Here is a 21,074-nt window from a genome sequence, read left to right as displayed (position 1 = left end):
AAGCTAAAATTAAAACAATCAATGTGCAGGGAAAACAAAATTAAGAGGCACATTAGTGGCAAGATGCTCCCAGAAAAACAATGAGAAATTTCAGTCCTCCTTCTTTGCATATGCAGGGAGACAGCCTGTGCACTGCACACTGACGCATAACCTGAAAGCACGTGTCAAGAGGAAAACCACACACTGGTTTTAAAGGCATTTCTTCTAAAACACCACCCTATTTCTGCCAAACACTTTTTTTCCTATCAACATCAAGTACACGGACTGAATTTAAGAAAGTGTGAGTGTGCACTAAAGGCCATTACTGAAAATAAAGTCCAGAAGGAGAACCTGGCCATATATAACCAAGATCTCAAGCTCCACACAACCTGTCATTTCTTGGTTCACTTATGAAACCTCAGTGCATCCCAGAGGAACAGTGCAGCTGATTTTGTCATGTTTTGGCAACTTTGCTGACTGGAATAGGAGGTTGGGATCACAGCAGATCTAGCGCTCGCTCCCCAACAGCATGATAAGATGCTATTGCCAACAGCCTGTGCAGGAAGATACTTGAGAGTAAACTCCCAGCATCCCATTTTAGTCCTTCAGTACCACAAAATGAGGACGTTTACGTATTGCTCTTCTGTCTGGTTAATCTGCAAACCAGAGCGGAAAATGAAATGCACTGTACTTCTCTTACTTTTCTGTAGGTATATGTAGGTTGTTCATCCTCAAATGGATCCACACAGAACTTTGCATATGCATTGAAGAAAAATCAGACGGAATAATCCAAATGAGAGATACTCTAATGCTTATGAGACTAGAATGCCATAAACAGCAGCCAAATTGTACAAGAATCAGTATCCTCTTCAACTATTACAGTGCCAAATGGAACACAATTCCAGTAAGGTCCCTGTGTCTCACATCTTCCTCCACTCTTATATAATTGGCAATGTAGCGTCACTTCCAAACCTACAACAGCCATTGAAAGGGCTTTCCCTTCAATAGCTTGGGTTGTAAATGCAAAAATTTTTAAAGGAGTTGTTTGATCAAAACAATCTATTTGGACAGCAATTCTTGAACTACATATGCCACTTGTTACAAAGTACATTAAGCAAAGGGGCATGTTCACAGGCATGTGCTTCAATCCCCATTAATGAAGACAGATGTGAAAACAACCTATCACCTTCTACTCCTTTACACTGTGGCCAAAATACAGTCAGCAGGAGAAATGACTAAGAAGAATGCTGCTGGATTTATAGTGTACCTTATATACTCTGTTGGGGGCTTCAGAAGAGGCAAACTCAAAGTTAACAAGTAGGAAAGCATGTTAAAAACAAGCATACAAGTGAAAAACGACAATGAATACTGGCAGCAATGAAAGCAAATACTTCAGCAGATGAAATAGGAAGAGATTACAAAAACAAACTGGGAGAGAGAAAACCACATAATCCAGGTGTCAGGTCAAAGGAAATGCATAAATTCCCTACTGGATTACTCAGGCAATAATGACAAGACACTCAAGAACGTGTTGCTTAGAAGTAACTCTCTTAACTACTTCCACAGTGCAATGGCAACTTGGGGGGGGGGGGGGGGCGGACACGACAAACCCACTTGCACACTAGCAGCCTGCTTTATTAACACTGATTTAGGTGGGATTGGAGCTACCAATGTAAATCTCCTCATAGGTCTAATGGTAGTGTAGAAATAGCTGCTAATAATAAATTACAGCCTTGCACTCATCAGAAAATGTGAAACTTCTCCAGTTGCAATGTTTCACTAGATATATGCAATGTGTGATACTTCATCACAATAAAAGGCAGACCTGTTCTTCCCTCAGTTCAGTTTGCTCTGGATATGATGCAAGGCCACATAATGGTGAGGACACCTTCATCAGAAACACTGACAAGCGATCGGCCCAACCTGCTAAGAGAGATCACAAAATACAGTATTGAATATGTCCAACCGAGTTCTTCATTGCCACAGTCACGCTTGCTCTCATGGTTACTGCGTTTCTCCTCTTACTTCCCGGGCCTGTGTGCACATGACTATTGTTTACTTACTCCCAAATGTGATTCAATCTTTTCCTATACATCTACTACAACAACTCTAAGTTAGCTACTACAGACAGATAACCTTCCCTTCATACAAAAGACTTAATGCTGTTCTGCACACACTCTGTAGACCAAACTACACTCTAGAGGCTTTAAAGTTAACTTCGACATAGGGTAGCAAAACTAACTCACTTTAGCAACAAAGACTGTAAGTTATTATTTTTAATCAACAACCTGGAGCTTACTCATTTTAAGGGCCTATAATGTATGGCCCATTGTGTTGCGTCATAATATGGAAAATCATGATCTTAAAAGCATGAACACTCTCCCAAATCATGTCTTTTTACTCCTGTCATGTGTACGGCAACATCACATCATTCACAATTTCAGTCAGTGCCTGGACGGCATATTAAGGACCTTAAATCTATAAATATCAGCTGTACCTCACACAATACAGTTGATTGAACCATTTAGTAGGTCTAGTGACAACTTACTTTTTTGGCAAGGGCTAATGGATACGTAGGGCAATTAAAGGTATCTTTAACATTTCTAGCCTTCTCCTTTTCTTTTTATTTCAAGACTTCAGAAGTATTTCTGCTGCCGCCTGCAGCTTGGCATTTTTCAGCACTGAATTTCACCAGTCAAATCCATACACTCTAGTTAAATTCCTCAGAAGTACTTTAACCTTCACAGGAATTAACCGATGTAAATAACATTGATCTGAGGAAGAAGGACTGAGCCACCAATGCTGTTTATCTTTTCCCAAGATGAAAGATTCTTACACCTTGGGGTTTTTTTAAAGCTGATTTAATGTATACCAAGACAGTCACTTACTTTACCAACCCTGGGGAGGATTATTGTCAAAGACATTCGGAAAGTTTAAGCGCACTGTGTCAGACCATTTCTCTTCTTTCCCTCTTAGCAATGTGTTTGAAGAGTGGCAAAAGATTAAGGAAACACAACTTGTCCTTTGCCAAAACCATGTTGTCATGATTTTCCAGGTGTTTTATTATTTATTCCATGACCAATTAAACACATTCCTATGTAAACACTCACTAATCTGCAATCCTCTGCCTCTCCCTTAAAGTATTTCTAAAAACCACAGTATTTACTATTCCTCCATGGAGGCAGGATGGAAGCAGCTTTTAACAATGGATGCCATAAACTCCATCACTTCATTACTGACTAATTTTGGACTCCAGGGAGTACACAGACTGGACTTCAGGATACTGCTTGATAACATTTGTCACTTGTTTCCAGCACATTTTTCAATACCATTGCCCATCTTCACTGCCAGAAAAAGAACACATCTTTCCCACTGTATTCTGTAGTGAAACATCAATGGAAAAACATCACCTGGCACCTGAAAATTACTAGTTTACATCGTTATTCAAGGTGTACTCTTCTGTAGGCTTACTATTTTTTTCCATCTACTAATTAAGCACATTGTTTTCATCTTTGCCTGTCGCTATTCTCTTTTAAGCTGTATCAGCCTTCCACTGATGTATCGACTACTACAGTTAAAGCATCTGCTCACCCGCTTCATATGTCCAAATTCGGACGATTCTTCCTATACTGAAAAACCCCTCAGACAGCAAAATAAGCTAATTTTGCAGCCACTGCCAGCTAGAACACTGCAAGAGACTTCAGGCAAGTCCAGGGTCTTCTATAGCTGCTACTTGGACTACTGACAATTCCCTGGATCTCAAAGTGAAAGAGCAGAGTGTTTCCAAATATTCTCCAGGCTTCTGTAACTTCTCACTTTCAAGCACATTCCAAAGGTAGGTTATTGCAGGTAACTGGAGTAGTAGATTTCTCCTTGGCAAAATGGCCAATTACAAAGCAGATTTTTCTGATGCCTGCTTCAGAGTAAAGACATGTAAATACTTAAGTCTGACCTTACCATACAAATTAACTGTACTTGTAAAAACACTCAGAAGTCTTCTCATGGCATTTAATATGAAGACATATACCCAAGAAGCTCCTGAAATACTTGACTACATGGCATAAAAAATGAGCTTGCTGCAATGTGAATATACACAGATAATCTATATTAACCAACACTGCCACAACAATACTCTGCTTTTTAAAAGGAAATATTTCACTATTAATACCAGTGTGTCAACTGTTAGTGCCCAGACCGCTGGGAAAGGCAGCCAGAACCATACATGGTCCACTCATATTGTAGTTTTTGGGACTCAAACCTAGACTTCAGGTCTTTAGGAGGAAAAAAAGGAACAGGGAAAGAAAGAAAGAAAGAAAGACAGAAAGAAAGACAGAAAGACAGAAAGACAGAAAGAAAGACAGAAAGACAGAAAGACAGAAAGAAAGACAGAAAGACAGAAAGACAGAAAGACAGAAAGACAGAAAGACAGAAAGACAGAAAGACAGAAAGACAGAAAGACAGAAAGACAGAAAGACAGAAAGACAGAAAGACAGAAAGACAGAAAGACAGAAAGACAGAAAGACAGAAAGACAGAAAGACAGAAAGACAGAAAGACAGAAAGACAGAAAGACAGAAAGACAGAAAGACAGAAAGACAGAAAGACAGAAAGACAGAAAGACAGAAAGACAGAAAGACAGAAAGACAGAAAGAAAGAAAGGGGAAAGAAAGAAAGAAAGGGGGAAAGAAAGAAAGAAAGGGGAAAGAAAGAAAGAAAGAAAGGGGGAAAGAAAGAAAGAAAGGGGGAAAGAAAGAAAGAAAGGGGAAAGAAAAGGGAAAGAAAAAGGAGGGGAGCTACTCCAGCTCCTCACTGACTAGTTCCTTCAGGCAAACATTTCCAACACAGCTGTTTCAATCACAACAGAACAGGAGCAACATTAGAGAATTGCAAGTAGCATGTAAAATTCACATGACTCCTCGTGGACAGTAGACAGCATTTAGCGATAGATACACAGACTGACATAACTGTCAATGAGCAGCAATCTTAAATGGGAAAAGATGGCTTTTCGCAACACTAAAATATCAGATCCACGACTAGGTTTTCACAGAAGTTAGCCACAATAAGACTATAACAGAATGGTAGGAGTTGGAAGGGACCTCTGTAGATCACCTAGTCCAACCCTCCTGCCAAAGCAGGGTCACCCAAAGTAGGCTGCACAGGACCACGTCCAGGCGGGTTTTGAGTATCTCCAGAGAAGGAGAATCCACAGCCCCTCTGGGCAGCATGTTCTATGGCTTCGTCACCCTCAGAGGGAAGAAGTTCTTCCTCATGTTCAGACGGAACTTCCTCTGCTTCAGTTTGTGCCCATTGCCCCTTGTCCTGTCGCTGAGCACCACTGAAAAGAGTCTGGCCCCATCCTCCTGACATCCACCCTGAAGATATTTGTAGGCATTTATAAGGTCCCCTCTCAGCCTTCTCTTCTTCAGGCTGAACAAGCCCAGCTCCCTCAGCCTCTCCTCGTAGGGGAGATGCTCCAGTCCCCTCATCATCCTCGTAGCCCTCCGCTGGACTCTCTCCAGTAGCTCCTCATCTTCCTTGAACTGGGGAGCCCAGAACTGGACACAGTACTCCACATGGGGCCTCACTAGGGCAGAGCAGAGGGGAAGGAAAACCTCCCTTGACACACTGGTCACACTCCTCCTAATGCATCCCAGGATCCCACTGGCCTTCTTGGCAACAAGGGCACACTGCTGGCTCACGGTCAACTTGTCGTCCACCAGCATTCCCAGGTCCCTCTCCACAGAGCTGCTCTCCAGCAGGTCCACCCCAAGCCTGTACTGGTGCATGGGGTTGTTCCTCCCCAGGTGCAGGACCCTGCACTTGCCCTTGTTGAACTGCATCAGGTTCCTCTGCACCCAACTCTCCAGCCTGTCCGGGTCTCACCGGATGGCAGCACTGCCTTCCGGTGTACCAGCCACTTCACCCAGTTTTGCATCATCAGCAAACCTGCCGAGGGTACCCTCTGCCCCTTCATCCAGGACAGAATCACAGAATAGTAGGGCTTGGAAGGGACCTCTGTGGGTCATCTAGTCCAACCCCCCTGCCGAAGCAGGGTCACCTACAGTAGGCTGCACAGGATCTTGTCCAGGCGGGTCTTGAATATCTCCAGAGAAGGAGACTCCACAACCTCCCTGGGCAGCCTGTTCCAGTGCTCCACCACCCTCAGAGGGAAGAAGTTCTTCCTCATGTTCAGACGGAACTTCCTGTGCCTCAGTTTGTGCCCATTGCCCCATGTCCTGTCACTGGGCACCACTGGAAAGAGCTTGGCCCCATCCTCCTGACACCCACCCTGAAGATATTTGTAGGCATTTATTAGGTCCCCTCGCAGCCTTCTCTTCTTCAGGCTGAACAAGCCCAGCTCCCTCAACCTCTCCTCGTAGGGGAGATGCTCCAGTCCCCTCACCATCCTTGTAGCCCTCCGCTGGACTCTCTCCAGTAGCTCTTCATCTTTCTTGAACTGGGGAGCCCAGAACTGGACACAGTACTCCAGATGAGGCCTCACCAGGGCAGTGTAGAGGGGAAGGAGAACCTCCCTCGTCCTGCTGACCACACTCTTCTTGATGCACCCCAGGATCCCATTGGTTTTCTTGGCAGCCAGGGCACACTGCTGGCTCATGGTTAACCTGTCGTCCACCAGCACTCCCAGGTCCCTCTCCGCAGAGCTGCTCTCCAGCAGGTCCACCCCAAGCCTGTACTGGTGCATGAGGTTGTTCCTCCCCAGGTGCAGGACCCTGCACTTGTCCTTGTTGAACCTCATCAGGCTCCTCTCTACCCAACTTTCCAGCCTATCCAGGTCACGCTGAATGGCAGCACAGCCTTCTGGTGTGTCTACCACACCTCCCAGTTTGGTGTCGTCAGCAAACTTGCTGAGGGTACATTCTAAGATGTCTAAGGACACTGATGAATAAGTTGAGCTACATCACTCTTGACTTTTGCATAGGACCTTCCTTTGTCATTGCATGCAGCTCATGAGATTACAGAATCATAGAATCACAGAATGGTAAGGGTTGGAAGGGACCTTAAAGATCATCTGGTTCCTACTCCCCTGCCATGAGCAGGGACTTCTTCCACTATACTCTGAAGCAGTGACAAGCATAAGCATAAAGATGAGCTGGTTGACATGGTCACTTGGATTTTTGAAAGCTCATCAGTGAAGGCTTGTAAGGAAACAAATTAGTAGTGAAGTATGATGAAAGACCCTTTCTAGGATAAATGTTGCAAAAATTGACCATTCACTTCTACCCTCTATTTTCTATCTTTTAAACAAAGGGACAACAATAGACTTGCTGGCTGGAGGTGTGCTGTTAAACCTAGTGAAAAGGGATAGAGCAATGAGAAGCAAAAGCTTGATGTGATACCTGTGAATGTAACAAATGTAACATGTCGGGGATGTTATCACTTCAGGTGGTCAGAATCATTGCACAACCAAACAAGTCTCAGTTCTTTGTGAATAATTGGGACGGTTGTAAGATAAGGGACTCCTGAATAATCCCTTTAGCCTTGGGAGAACAGGTATGCAAGCTACAGAGATAAGGAGGCTGCAGGATAATCTGAAGATCCCCACCATCACCAAGAGACACCAACAAACATGCGTGAAGGACATTACCATATGAGTTCTCTGGAAAACCATTAATATGATAAGCATTCCTTGGAAATGTAATTAATATGTATGTTAACATAGCATAAATACCTAGTAACTGTGTCTCTTTGGTGCACACGTTTGGAGGAGAGATCCCCCGTGTGCCCGGCGCCATAATAAAGAATACCTGCTTAATAGTCTGCCGACTACTGAGTCTTCAATTCCGGCTTTTCACGGCATCAATGACAATTGGAAATTATTCAGTGTAGGGATGAGTCCAACAACCTAACAACAAGCTACAGAATGACCACATGAAACTTGTGACTGGATAATAAAAGGCCAAAGGACAATTAATGCAGAAAAATATAAATATGTCTATGGTGAAAAAGAAGAAAAGTCCTACCTTCATAGATGAAACCATAAGCTTCAAACTGACTATTATCATTCAGGAGAGAGATCTCTACATTATGATACATAGTCTGGGCCGTTGCAACTACTTCCAAGTCACTCCTGTTTGTTTGTTTTAATTGTTTTCAGACAAGTTTTAGAATGTTATTTCAAAGCCAACCTAAAACAAAGAACTCACTGGCCGCTGGGTACCACATCCTTAAGAGTCCAAAGAATGTGCAACTCAGCTATTTACAAATTTATTATCCTGATGTAACATGGACATTCATGCCTCATTGCTTTCAAGTTACCAGACTGAACTGTAACTCAAAAAAATGTATAATTTTAGCCCGCAAATACCACAACTAAAAAAATACTATGAACACTGAAGAAGTGAGCTAAAAATGTTTTCAAATTTAAGTTGTCTTGCTAGAAGAGAAGCACAGCATTAATGCTACAGACAGCTTCCTATCTTTATTAAGGAAAAAAAAGGTAGCAGGGAATGGAGGTTTTCTATAGCAATCTTCTGTGACACGATTCAAAAAAAAAAAATTTAAGGTGTTTGGAATTGACAGATTTATTCCCTAAACCCCAAAGACTTAAATCCCTCAGTTATCTCCTGTCTTCACTGAAAAGGGCACACTGAAATCCAGGCTTTTAACACAACACCAGACAAAAACTTAGCTTTATAACACAATCCTTGCCTGGATTCAAAAAGAAGAACAACAATAGTGATGAGACAATTGAAAGCAACGCAACTAGGCAAAATTCAGTTGGGGCATGAGAACGTGTGAGGAGGAAGAATTCAGCTGTAACAAACACCCTGCTGCCGAGCCCTCTCCCTTGAGCGGGGAGGAAGCCAGTGGCCGCTACCACTGCTCAGCACGAGATGATAGGTGTGTTTGCACTCAGAACAGCACAAAATGCGCTGCAAGAGCGTTACAGAGAATCTCTGTACAGCATCATTAAAAAGCAGGAGACAATTTAGCCACCGAAGCACTAGAGGAAAAATCTTCTCACGCCATTCTGTGTGGAAAATAACATGTAAAACTTATGATCAGTGGGGTGCCTAAATCACCTACCACCAGCTCTTGCCTACTACAGTTCAACAGTTTCACACCCATACCCTAGCTGCTCTTATCCTGTTTGTTTTTATTCCAAACAGCTTTAACAGCAAGTTTTGAGTTTCTTTTCAAAATTGTTCATCATCGTACCCTTGTTCTTTTACTAAGCTTAAAGGTAAGAATCCACATGTTGGTGCCAAACCTCATGCTTGCTTAAGAGAAGCTTGCACACCGCTAAATCTTGGGTACGCAGAAAATTACTATGATTTGCCTTTTAGAAACTACATACTGAATGCTGTGATGATTCAGGTACTTCAGTCGGAGTGTAGAGAATGATACTATGTGAAAATAAGGTGTATTTGTGGGGCACAGTGTGTCTCAAGTTCCTACAGAGACTAAAACAAATACTCTCCATTTTGATGTTACTGTGTAATTTGGTACATGTATGTTCCACAGACCAGCCAGTGCAAGCTCACAGTTCACGCTGTTCCCAACCAACTTTGCAATCCTCTACAGGGGTGTAAGCCATAGCAAAATCTGGCATTGCTAGTATGCCACTCACGCACATACAGTTTGAAGAAATGCACCAGAATGTCTCGGAGCAGAATCAGATCCTAGATGAACTAGACAAACATGCTGGAAACGTTCCCAAAAGCATGCATAGGGACATTAAGAGATGTTTTCTACATCTGGAAGGCACATGAAAATATGATGCAATTCCTCTTCCAGTAGGCAGCACTAACCAACAGACTGAGTTTTCGTGTGAGGAAGCACTGTTCAGCCCGAGTGCTACATCTGTTCAGTAGGAACTGCGTGACACTGGCTACTATAACTTTACAAGGATGTACCCCAAGTGGGTGCCAGCTCCCACACAAGAAGAATGCAAATATACCATCAAGCTTTCCGCATCAAAACCTCTCAGCACGAAACACTGAGGTCCTTGCTATCCTTCAGCAGATTTGCATGCCAAAGAAATTCAGCGTTTGTGAAGCCAAAACAGCCAGACATTGAAACATTTAAGCAAGTAGCCTTGGCGGACCTTTAGCTTCTGTACGTGTAATTGTGAAAGCTGCTTCCTTACCACAACAGAGTTCCTGACAAGACCTTTTTCATGACTTGCCATCCACTGCGTTGGAGGTGGCCAGGCAGAAAATTCTGTCTAGTCCTTAGTGTGGGCCTGTGGTTCTCACTTTACTTTGGTGCAGAGAAATATTTCAGCTCAGAACTAATGTTCTGCAAAAGATGGCAATCCTTGATATACTTCAGAGCAGGAAAGCTGCTTTGTTTTTCACTTAATATAGAACACCCGAATTTCAGTGCTTTGAAGATGCGTGTTCACATGGCACATTAGCAGGGAGAAGCTGGAAGAGGGTGCAGATGTTTGAGCATCCCTGCCTCAGGCAAAGTTATAGCAAAAGGAAACAGATATCAAATTCTTTTTAAACCATTTCTCTTTTCTAGGTATTTAGCTCAACTTTTAAAATATCTATTTTGTCCAAAAGAAATCTGAACCAGCAGATTATGAACTGCAGGAATCCACAGGCAAATCCATTTCCTGGACTCCGGTTTCAGTTGCTTGACAATTACTAGCAAAATAACAAACCATCCCTCTAGAAAGGAAATACTTTTCAGCACCTACTTAAACGCGTTTCATTTATTTATTCTACCTATTTTCCCCAAACTATCCACAAATTATAAAGAAAACGTAAAAATATAAGGACCAGTTTATTCCTAATCAAAGAATGTTGATTATTGCAACATGCTTCCAGGTGAAAAAACATTTCTGTTAGCATAACAAATTCACTGCCTAGAGTGGAAAGCTACCCAAACACACCTGGACCTCTTCAAAAAGCATTTAATATTGTATTAAGAACACTAAGGATGTAACACTTGGAGTTATCAAAAACTGCTCAGGTTTGTGTGCTATTTGGGGGACAACTTCCACGCACAGCAAACTGAATGGTCCCCAGATGTAACCACTATAACCACTCAAAATTTGTATTAGGTTCAGCCTACTTAGCTTTTTCAGAAGCCTATGTCATAGCTTGTATAGTCACGGCTGGAGTCCTTACTTATTCTTTCCACATCATATTTTGATTTGCTGTAAAGCACATACATACTCTTCTTTCCATGAAATACCAGTTGGAAATCATGTGACCAATCAAACAAATTGAACAATCTAACTTGTTCCTCACTGTACCACTTAAAAATAAATTTTAAAAAAATGAAAAAACCCAAACCTCAAAATAAAGAGCTTATTGCAGTACCATCTTGAAGTTCTGCCCAGTGATGGACAGAAAGATGGAGAAATCTTGTTCTTCCAGTTTTCCCAATTCTAGACAATTTAAAACAGACAACATATTGTCCTTGCCTGCAGCCATCGAGGTTTCTCTCCTTCCTTCAGCCTTGCCGCCTGACTTCTGAAGGACCAAAGGCACTAAGCAACCCAAAACTTTCAGTACTCAGGCGCCCAGTATTAGTAGGTGCACCTTAATGTTACATCTTCAGCCAAACACATCCGTGCAGATGTTTTTGTTTCCCTGCCAGATCTAGGAAAATTCATTTACATTTCTCAAGTCGTCTGACTTCATGCAAGTACACAACAAGGAGAAGTCTGTTGAGGGTAACAAAAATTCATACATTTCTTAGAATCATAGAATCATGGAATGCTAAGGGTCGGAAGGGACCTTAAAGATCATCTAGTTCCAAACCCTCTGCCATGAGCAGGGACATCTTCCACTAGACCAGGTTACTCAGAGCTCCATCATCACTGCTCGTGACGACCCAAACGTCTCCAAGGCCCACCCTCAAGAAAGGAAGTTATTGCTTTATCTGTTCAAGAGGCTCATGCTGAAGACACCACTTCGCACACTGATTTCGTATGGTGTTAAGTCACACAAAGGGAAGCAGAAACTGGTCGCTAAAATTATCTCTACAGTCTCAGATCGCTATGTCTTTTTCATTTGAGTACATAGCCATCACAAGCTTGGGGAAAGCCCAATAAGAATGGCTGGAGCTAATTTAAGTGTCTAATTGTGTCCGCGGAATCCCTAAGAAGCTTACAGATGCCTGCCCCATCCCACCCAACTTGGGGCTAATTAAACCAAAATAAGGACAGTCAATAAAGTGCCAGCAATTATTTCCTTCGTTACCAGAACATAGCAGAAAAAAAGTAGCATTATGGTTACACAAACATTTACAGATATTTGCACATAAGCGAAGACTGGAGATAGGTGGAAGAGATTTTATTTTCCTAAAGGGAGACTGAGTTATACTAAGAGTGTGGAAAAACGTTAACAGAGAGAGAGAGACATAGGTAGCAAGATACAACAGGAAATGCAGAAAAGTTCTAAGCACCAGAAGGGAAAGAGCCCAGGATTATCAGCACCTGGCGCTGATGCTAGCAAGTAGTACAATTCTAAAACATAACCTACTAATTCACCTCCTAGCATTTTCTGCAAAATATCGCTTTGTGGGTAAGAAGCAATTCTCAAGCCCACTCCTTTCTATGGCTGGATCTCAGGAGTTTCAAACCATGACAGAAGCATAAAGAACTACCAGATCTCTAGATCGTCAGCAAACAACTGTCAAAGAATCAGCCTTCCAACAAGAGTGGGAGCTGCATTTGTCTCCTTCCCTTATTAGTCCGAGAAAGCACCACTTCACACTGAATTGTTGAGAAAAAAAATGCTGCTATTTTAACAGTAGAACAAGCAATAAAAATTCAGATAGGGGAAAAAAATGGTCTCAATCCTGCTATTAGGTTTAGGGTCAGGAATGGGTTATCCTCCCCTTCCCACTAAGGTACTGGTTTAAAAGACTCCAAGGGAGGGTGTGGAGAAGGAGGAGAGAAACACAGAGAGAACAGGAAGATGTCCAACAAAGCTATTTAGCTGGGCCAGAAGGGCCACCATGAAATATTCTTAAGGCTGTTCCAGTTTGCTCTGTTTACCCAATCTTGAATTTCCCAGACATGTGCAAGCTTCAAAAAATTCAGCTCAGAGAAGCCTTCCAACATTGATACCAATCTAAATGATATCTATACATTATGGGCTTATAAAAAGGGGGAAGAAAAGCTCCAAGATATTGCTGCGGTGGATTTTTTTGCACATTCTCCAATTCTTATTCATTCTGGTTGAGCCAAAACGCAGACTGTCAGCCACATGACTCAAGCTGTTTGGCCTCTAGTCCCAGCAAGTGCTAAGAGCACAGAGGCACATTGATATGAAATATAATTAACCATACTTTTTCCATAAGGTCACAGAAAAAAATTCTATCAGAGCTTAGTAATAGCTCTGCGGGAGATTTGGCGGGGGACAAAACCAGGAGGGGCTCTACCGCATCCGCAGGGATTTGGTTCTTCAAAGCCCTGGAGGAAGTTAGCAGGCTAATTCACCGGAAACCGGGTGCCCAGCTGCCTTCAGCGCCTTTCAGCATTTCAGCCTAGGAATGAGTAGGTTCACTCCATAGTTTTAATGCTACCTAAAAAGCCACAAGCATTTAAAAGAGCTATCCCTCAATCTAGCCTTGGCTACAAGACACTGTAAGACCATATGCACACACATGTGAAAACTCCTAACCAATTATTTTGTTTTAAAGATGTTGCGCTTAACATTATAGACATATAATTGCTTTGGGATTCGGCATTTCCTGCATCTCCAATCACTGAAATACATTAAAAGAATTAGGCTACCATTAAGTGCGGAGTCCTGAAGTTTAATTCTTTCTATTATGTTTCACTGGGATCACCTGCAATATCAAAATCCAAAGCAACACTTAAAAAAAAAAAAAAAAAAAAAAAAAAGCAGCAACATTCCCTCCCTCACTACTAATGTTCCGGTTTAGTGGCCTGCGTAAGACCACATTAAAGAAAGAGAGGACAGCCAAAGACTACTGACCTATGTGTCAAAATACCTGTTTTCCATACAGTTTGTAAAAGGAATACATTTTATTTAGACCTGATTGCTTTTCTAAGAGAAACATCTGTATGCATAAAAACATGTCCAGTAGACAGAGCTGATTCCGAGCACACACCTCCTGAGTAAAGGATTAGGAGTAGCACAAAAGGATAAGGTGCCACAGAGAGACAGGTTAAAGTTAACTGTTTGGTAGGACACTCACAGAACATTTGGAAGCCAACTGATCTGCAACTGTCTGAAGCCTAGAGTTTGCAGAAATGAAATGAGCTCCCCCTTCTGCTTCATTTTCTGCCTTGTCTGATAAAGGGGCAGTCTGTAAGGTACCTCCCGATTCACATTACGCAAAAAGATAAAAGAGAAGATGGTAACATCTGACAATGGCTTAACGCTTGTTCCCAGGATGGCTGGCACCAGGGTTTCATTCCCTTCTCTGGCTGATGAACCTTAAATCCATGTTTTCTACTGCCCAGGAGCAAAGCCCAGCTTTGGCATTTGATGTACCACTCCCACCCGCATTTGCTCAGGAGAAACATTTCTGGGTTCCTGTCCCTGCTTCAAAGGCCAGTGCTGATGTCTTCAGCCACAGAAAAGCAGCCGTGGGAGTGATGCTGCACACCCTCCCCTTCTCAGGCATGCATCCTGACTGATGAGCTAACTAGTCACCCTCATGCTCCTCCTATGCCGAAAAAAACCCCACCTAAACCCCATGGATATTTTAGACATGAAATGGGCCAATTTCAGAGGACAAAGATCCAGTGCTCCATTCCAGAGCAGCTTGTTGCTGGACATTATTCTGGCATTTCCCAGGACACAGCTGTAACTATCCCCGCACAGAGGTAGCTTATGCAGCATTTCTAACACCCGCCCGACTGACAGAGCCCTGATACTCCGCAAGGAAGCAGCAGCCTCTCCTCCAGAGGAAAGCTGGCAGGACGGTTCCCGTTCCTTTGTTCGGGTTTCCCCCGCTCCTCGTAGTCTGCTCACACGCAGTCAGCCGAGGTCTCCAGGGCTGCGACTCTCGGGCAGAGGGAGGCCTCTCCTGGTCACATCCGGTAAGGCACCCAAACCCTGAAGCAGACAAGCTCCCTGTCCTCAGCATCCTCCCCATCGCAGCCACCGCTCCTCCGACTGCAGGCTCCGGCAGCTCCCCGCACAAGGGGCAGAGACCACCCATAGCCACGGAGACCATGCCGGTGGCCGGGGGGAACCAGACAGCCCTTCATCGCGGGCAGCAGTAGAGCAGGAATTAAACGGAAGTGATTCACAGTTTTACTGGTGCTGCTTAGTGCTAAATCTTGTCGGTGGGGAACACTCATGTGCCATTCCGAAGTCACTTCCAAACCAAGTGAAAGCAGCGCAGCTCCCTGGAAAGCAGAGGCCATAGTCACCCCACAGCAGAACGTGGGCAGAGGTGCGTACAGGTGTCGGGGAGATCCACGCAGCCTGGATCCAGGCTCCGAAACGCCAAAGCAGTTACACACTGCTGCTGCCTCGGAGTGTTCGAAAGGAGCTTAAAGCACCATCAGGCAACGCTGGACTTGCAGTTGAGACAACTGACAGCAAGTTGTTTCCTGTCCTGATGTCAACCAGAGTTTTGTTTATTCTGTGCATGCTCAGTTGAAAAAAAAACACAGCTCCTCTTAAATATCAATGCTATGCAAGTTACTGGACGCTTCTGAGGAACGTGAGATTTTTCCACCTCTGTCTCTCTGGACAACAGGAAGAATAAACAATCTTGCACCCCAAAGGAAAAAAAAAAACCAAACTTTATTTCTGATTTGCCTCTTAAAGAAAATATAAAACAACCCTGGGCTCCAGCCCCTTCATTTCAGATCCCAAAGAAACACACATACATCCTTGTCACAAAGAACAGAGAGCGTGTTGTGCTTCTATCTGCCTCTCAAAGTCTGCAGTTCACTGTTTTTTTATTACCCCATTTCTTTGTTCTTACCAAAAAAAGCCCAAACCCAGCTCTCTGATGATGCTTCCTTTTGTGGAAAAGCACAAAGTATTTTCAATGAACTAGTCTTATTTCTGCCTACTTTCCAATTTTCACTGACTTGAGATATGATGCTATGACCGGAGAAGTTTAAGACTGCTTCACAAAGAGAGGAAATGAATGCACTGCCTCCACCCCACCCAAATTCATTTTCTGCAACATGTACTCAACTTATTTTTACCATTTGTAAAGGAAGTCCTATCAATCCTACCAAGCGCATGCCTCAACAGATAATGCTATTTAGCTAAGCAAGAGCTGTTCAGAAGGTGGAGGTAAGGACTCAGAAGAAAACCACACAGGGAAAATATCGGCCCTTCTGATCAGAAGCAGCTTTGCAATATGGTATAATGTGTAGCTACTTTGAAGCTAATTTTTCAAATATTAGTCAAAAGGAGCCTTCCTACACATGAAGGAGAAGACTTAGTTCTTGAGCAAATCCTGACCATTACATTTAAGCAACAACTACAAAAAACAGAGAAGCATCCTAAGAGTGACCGCCTTCTTCGTGCTCACCTTTACTACTGCTCTAAATCATCTACTGAATTCTGTCTTCCTGATTTGTTGCTACTCCACAGGAACTACGCTTGGAAGTATTTTGTTGCAGCTAAGTGGACACTTCCCAGTTACTAATATTTGTGTAAGGCTTTACATTTCCAATAAATTACAGGTTTCTGTGATACAGTTGCAGCAGTAAAAGGTGTGGCAGTAAAAGGCATGGCAATAAGAGGTTGCCAGCTAATACAGCCTGTGTCAATTAAGTGTTTCTGACCACTGACACACAAACCCTAAAAATAAATTGGGAATTACGGGAGCCTACAGCAAACATAGCAGCCAGGCATAATACCCAGTGGCACACCATGGAGCTGAAATGCAGCTGAGGCGATATATATTATGGCTGTTGGCTTACGTAGTACGTTTTAGCAACTGGAGCTTGACACTGTTGTTGTGCAATACCAATGGTGTACACCATTCCTTATAGCTTAGTGTGTTACACACACACGAAGCACTCTGGCTGGGGGAACCCCACTGCTATGAGTATCAGCCACTTGCAGACACTTCCAAAACCATTAAACACAAGTCTGTTTCTCAAAAAGAACAAGTCACCTACCAGCTACCTCCTCTGTGTTTTCATCCAAATAACTCCTCACTGCCCTGTCAGCCCTTTTGTACAGGACAGCAGTGTCATGGCAGTAGGTGGGGATTGAGAGGAGCATCAAAGCAGAAATCCTGAAGGCACCCGCCTAAGGAGTTTGCTCTCATATGCAAAAATAATCTGGGCCATCATAATTAACAGTTGACAGTTTCCAAGACCTATGCAGCCACATTCAACTCAAGAAATTTTTTTTCTGCTTGGAGAAAACCACAACATACATTTTTGCACGCAGACAATTCAGAAGTCCTGACAGCAGCAACTCCCGACACAGACTTCTGGATAATCTGCTCAACAAAACGCAGCTAAAATAGCCCACTTAACCCTGTGACTCAGCCATGACATCTCCACCTATAAACTGACGGGAAACTAAACAAAGACTAACCGAACAAAAAAGGACAGTAGGACAGAATACCCACTCACGGCATCAAGTAGAAAGACGGCTGCAATGAGAGCCCTGGCTTTAGTTCATTTTCACTCATCTCCACACATGTAATCACTAGAAGAGCAATTAATAATGATCTGTGGTTTAGAAACATACTTTACAAGAACTACAAGACCAGCCAGTCAGCCATTTGAGTTCAGTTCTTACTCTCCTGATGTCATCAGCACTGTCACCATCAGCTTCATCTGGCTGCAGGGTATGTCTGGGCACGAGTCACAGAACGTCACAAGTCTAAACATGTATGAAAAAGATCAATCTTTTTTGTCTTTATTCAAATAATTCAGCCTTTGCTTTTGCAAAATTAATTTCTCCTTATAGTGACACGGACAGTTAATTCTTTAAACAAAAAAAAAAGTCACCTTACACCCAGTATAGAAGTCTGATAGAGGACTGTACAAGAAGTTTGGCGATAGCTTAACTACATGGTGCATGTTCTCAGCCCACAAATGCTATGAAAGGCATTTGATACATGCTGTTAAATTATTAAATAATAATTTCACTATAGGACTATTCCCCAACCATGTTGACAAAATAAGCATTGTAATAATACTACTTAGCTTCTTGTAGCAAGGCACCAAAAAAAGTTCAGTATTTATAGGGGTTGTTCATTGCTTTTTCTCAAGAGGCAAAGAACAGAAGAAACCAGAAAGGTAAACGGCTAAAAGTTTTAAGATTTGCAGGCTGCTTAAACAGAGTGGAGAAGGTGCAAAAACAAAAAGGTAGCAGGGAACCAGCCACAAGGTTCAATAAAGCTTTATTGCAAAGCACTGAATTCTCAGTGCACCGTGAGTTTTTGTGGAATGCGCATGCTGTAGCCACACACGCTGTAACAAGTATAAGACGGCAGAAGTCAAAACAAAACAAAAGCCTAAAAAAAAAAAAATTGCACATGCATTGCTTGAATTTCCTTTGCCAGAGACTTTTGGAGAGTAAATCAGCTCTCCCCTCAAAGGCTTTTGGAAATGGAAGCGCAATAGTCCACATAAAAGAGCAGACACCCTGTAACAATATCCACAGAGACCCTCATCCAGTCTGAGCCACTTAAATCTCTTCCCAAGCACTAGTTCTCGTAGACCTTTGCGTGATTTGCTTCAGCTACCCTACGTAAAGCGAGCACTCCCACAGCAACCCGACTCTCCCTGACCCAGGGACACACTCACAAGGAACCAAGAGGAGCTTACCTATTGCTATTGGCAGGAAAGGAACTCTAGAGTATGTTACCCAACAAACTCAGTCCTCGAAGCCTAACAACTGACCAGCACAGAAACGGTATTTCCCCTTCCCACAGGCCACCACTTTTCCATCAGTCCATCGCAGAAGCCTGAGGCGTTGGAAAACACACACTTGCTGGCTACGAGGTCGAGAGGATGACCCGGGCACCAGAGCGCATTACTGTGTAACCACGCAGCAGGACCGAGGTGTCCGCCCAAGGCGGAGGGTTGCGGGCCTCTCCCAGAGCGGCATGCGGGCCCAGGGGCGGGGTGACGGGACTGAGCAGCACACGCGCACACACACGCGCACAGCCCCGCCACGGGACAGCCCCGCAGCCAGGACGGCTCGCGGGGCCGGGCGCCTGCTGTCACAACCCCCGTCTGACCGGCTGCAGGGCCGCGGTGCGGGCGCGGTCCCCGTTCCGCCGGGCTGCGGGGCGGGTGCCTAGCGAGGAGGCGCGCGGGGCCCGGCACCGGCAGGCGGGCACTTACTTCTGGGGGGCCGCCGCCGCCCGCGCCTCAAACTCCTCCCGCCGCAGCACGTTCCCGGCGCCGCAGAAGCCCAGCTCCACCAGCTGCCGCCGCACCGCCTCGCTCTGCAGGGAGGAAAGGAGCGGCGGGCAGCGCCGGGACACTGGGGACGCGCCCCCGGCCCCCGCCAGCCGTCGCCGCGGGCGGAGGGCGCCACCTGGCGGCGCGGCGGCCGGGCGCGGCGCCCCCGCGGCTGCCCCGGCGGGGCGGGCGGTGCCGGTTCGCCGCGGCGGGCCCCGGCCCGGCCGCTCTCCCGCAGCCCGCCGAAACGCACCCCGGCTCCCCGCCTCCCCGCAGAGGCCCGGCGCCCGGGCTCACGGGACCCGCCGGGGCGCAGCGACCGGAGGGCGCGGCTGGGGGGCGGAGAGGCGGCCCACCACACGCCGCCCGAGACCGGCTGCGCGGGCTCTGCCCTGCTCGGGTCTCACGGCGACCGGCGAGCGCGGCCACGCCGGACGGGAAGGGGCTCCGAGCCCGCCCCGCGAGAGGGGCCGGGTACGGGGGTCCCTACCCCCCGCGACAGGCCCGGCAGCGGCGCCCAGAGCTCCGCAGCCGAAGCCCCGCGGTGCCCGCCCGCCTGCCGCTGCCGCGCCGGGGCCGCAGGAAGGCCGTGCCCGCCTCATCAGGTTCCTCTCTGCCCAGCTCTCCAGCCTGTCCAGGTCTCGCTGAATGGCTTCTGCCCAGCAATGTGCACTAGAATTTTTAGAGGTCAAAATTCCAGTGGTCGGCACCCTTTGAATACCACTGTGATGTGACTTGTTTCACCAGACGCATCCCTTGGAATGATTCAGCCTAAAAACTGGGCTTCATAAGCACTGGACCCACGCAAGCTCTGATTCCCGGTTTTGGTTAAGAACCGGGCCAGCACCAGCTTGAAGCTGCCTTTGCAGCTCAGAGCCAGCCCCCCTGTCTCCACCTCACACCTCTCGACAGACGGGTGGTTTCTCTGGGCAGACACCAACAGCAAACCCCACGTAACCGACGGCTGCTCCCACGACAGGCTCTCTGGCCCACACCTGCACTTTGCAGCCCACCTGTGAGCAGGGTCCTGTCTCAGCTGCACTTCTCCGGCCAACCAAGGCTCAAGGCCGCTGGGATGCCGTCTCGCTGCCCCACGGCCGCCATGCTGCCGGCTGCCTGCAGCCCGGCCCGGGCGGTCTGCCTGCGCCAGGCCCCCGCCGCCTCCTTCCCTGGGGACAGCTTGGAGAGGCGAAAGCAGGGCGGCCTGCGCCAGGCCCCTGCTGCCTCCTTCCCTGGGGACAGCTTGGAGAGGGGAAAGCAGGGCGGCCTCCTGCCTGAGGACAGAACCACCCAACAGGCGCCAAAGCTCCACGAGCCACCAAAGCCTCTGACTCCCCTGGGAGCTAAGGGACCCGACCCAGACCACCCCACCGCTGCCCCACGAAGGGGGCTCCCGCACCGCACCGGGGTAAGGCGGCCTCCGCCCCGCCAGCCCCCGCCGGGAGGGCCCCGGGGCGGCGCCCCGCCTCCCACTGACCTCCAGGTACCGCAGGTCCCGCGCCGTCACCTGCGACTCCAGGTACTCCTCGTAGCTGCGGAACGGCGGCGGCGGGGGACCGCGTGCCGCCACCGCGCCCGCTCCCCTGGCAGCGGCGGCGCGAGCGCCAGCACGTGCCGCCCCGCCCCGCCCCGCCCAATCGGCGCGCTGGATGAGCGGGCCGCGTGCCGCCGCGTGGCAGGGGCCGGGGAGGGAGGGGGCGGGGCTGCCGCGGGCGCCGGGCGGGGCGCGTGCGGCGCGGGCCCGCTGCCCCCGCAGCGCGGTTCCCGCCGTCCCGCCAACCAGGCACCGCC

General features: G+C 46.3%; 1 protein-coding gene across 1 annotated transcript in view; it reads right to left on the bottom strand.

The window, feature by feature from the left end:
* CFAP299 (cilia and flagella associated protein 299) overlaps nt 1-20,387 on the bottom strand; it is a 217,710-nt gene extending 197,323 nt beyond the window's left edge. Inside the window, 2 exon segments of the mRNA XM_075422118.1 lie at nt 19,224-19,455; nt 20,339-20,387. Of these exon segments, the coding sequence (XP_075278233.1) occupies nt 19,224-19,455; nt 20,339-20,387 (281 nt within the window).
* Nucleotides 20,388-21,074: the final 687 nt, after the last annotated feature.

The sequence above is a fragment of the Opisthocomus hoazin genome, chromosome 5, assembly GCF_030867145.1.
Source record: "Opisthocomus hoazin isolate bOpiHoa1 chromosome 5, bOpiHoa1.hap1, whole genome shotgun sequence".
Taxonomy (NCBI): Eukaryota; Metazoa; Chordata; class Aves; order Opisthocomiformes; family Opisthocomidae; genus Opisthocomus; species Opisthocomus hoazin.
This window is presented reverse-complemented; position numbering and strand designations above follow the sequence as displayed.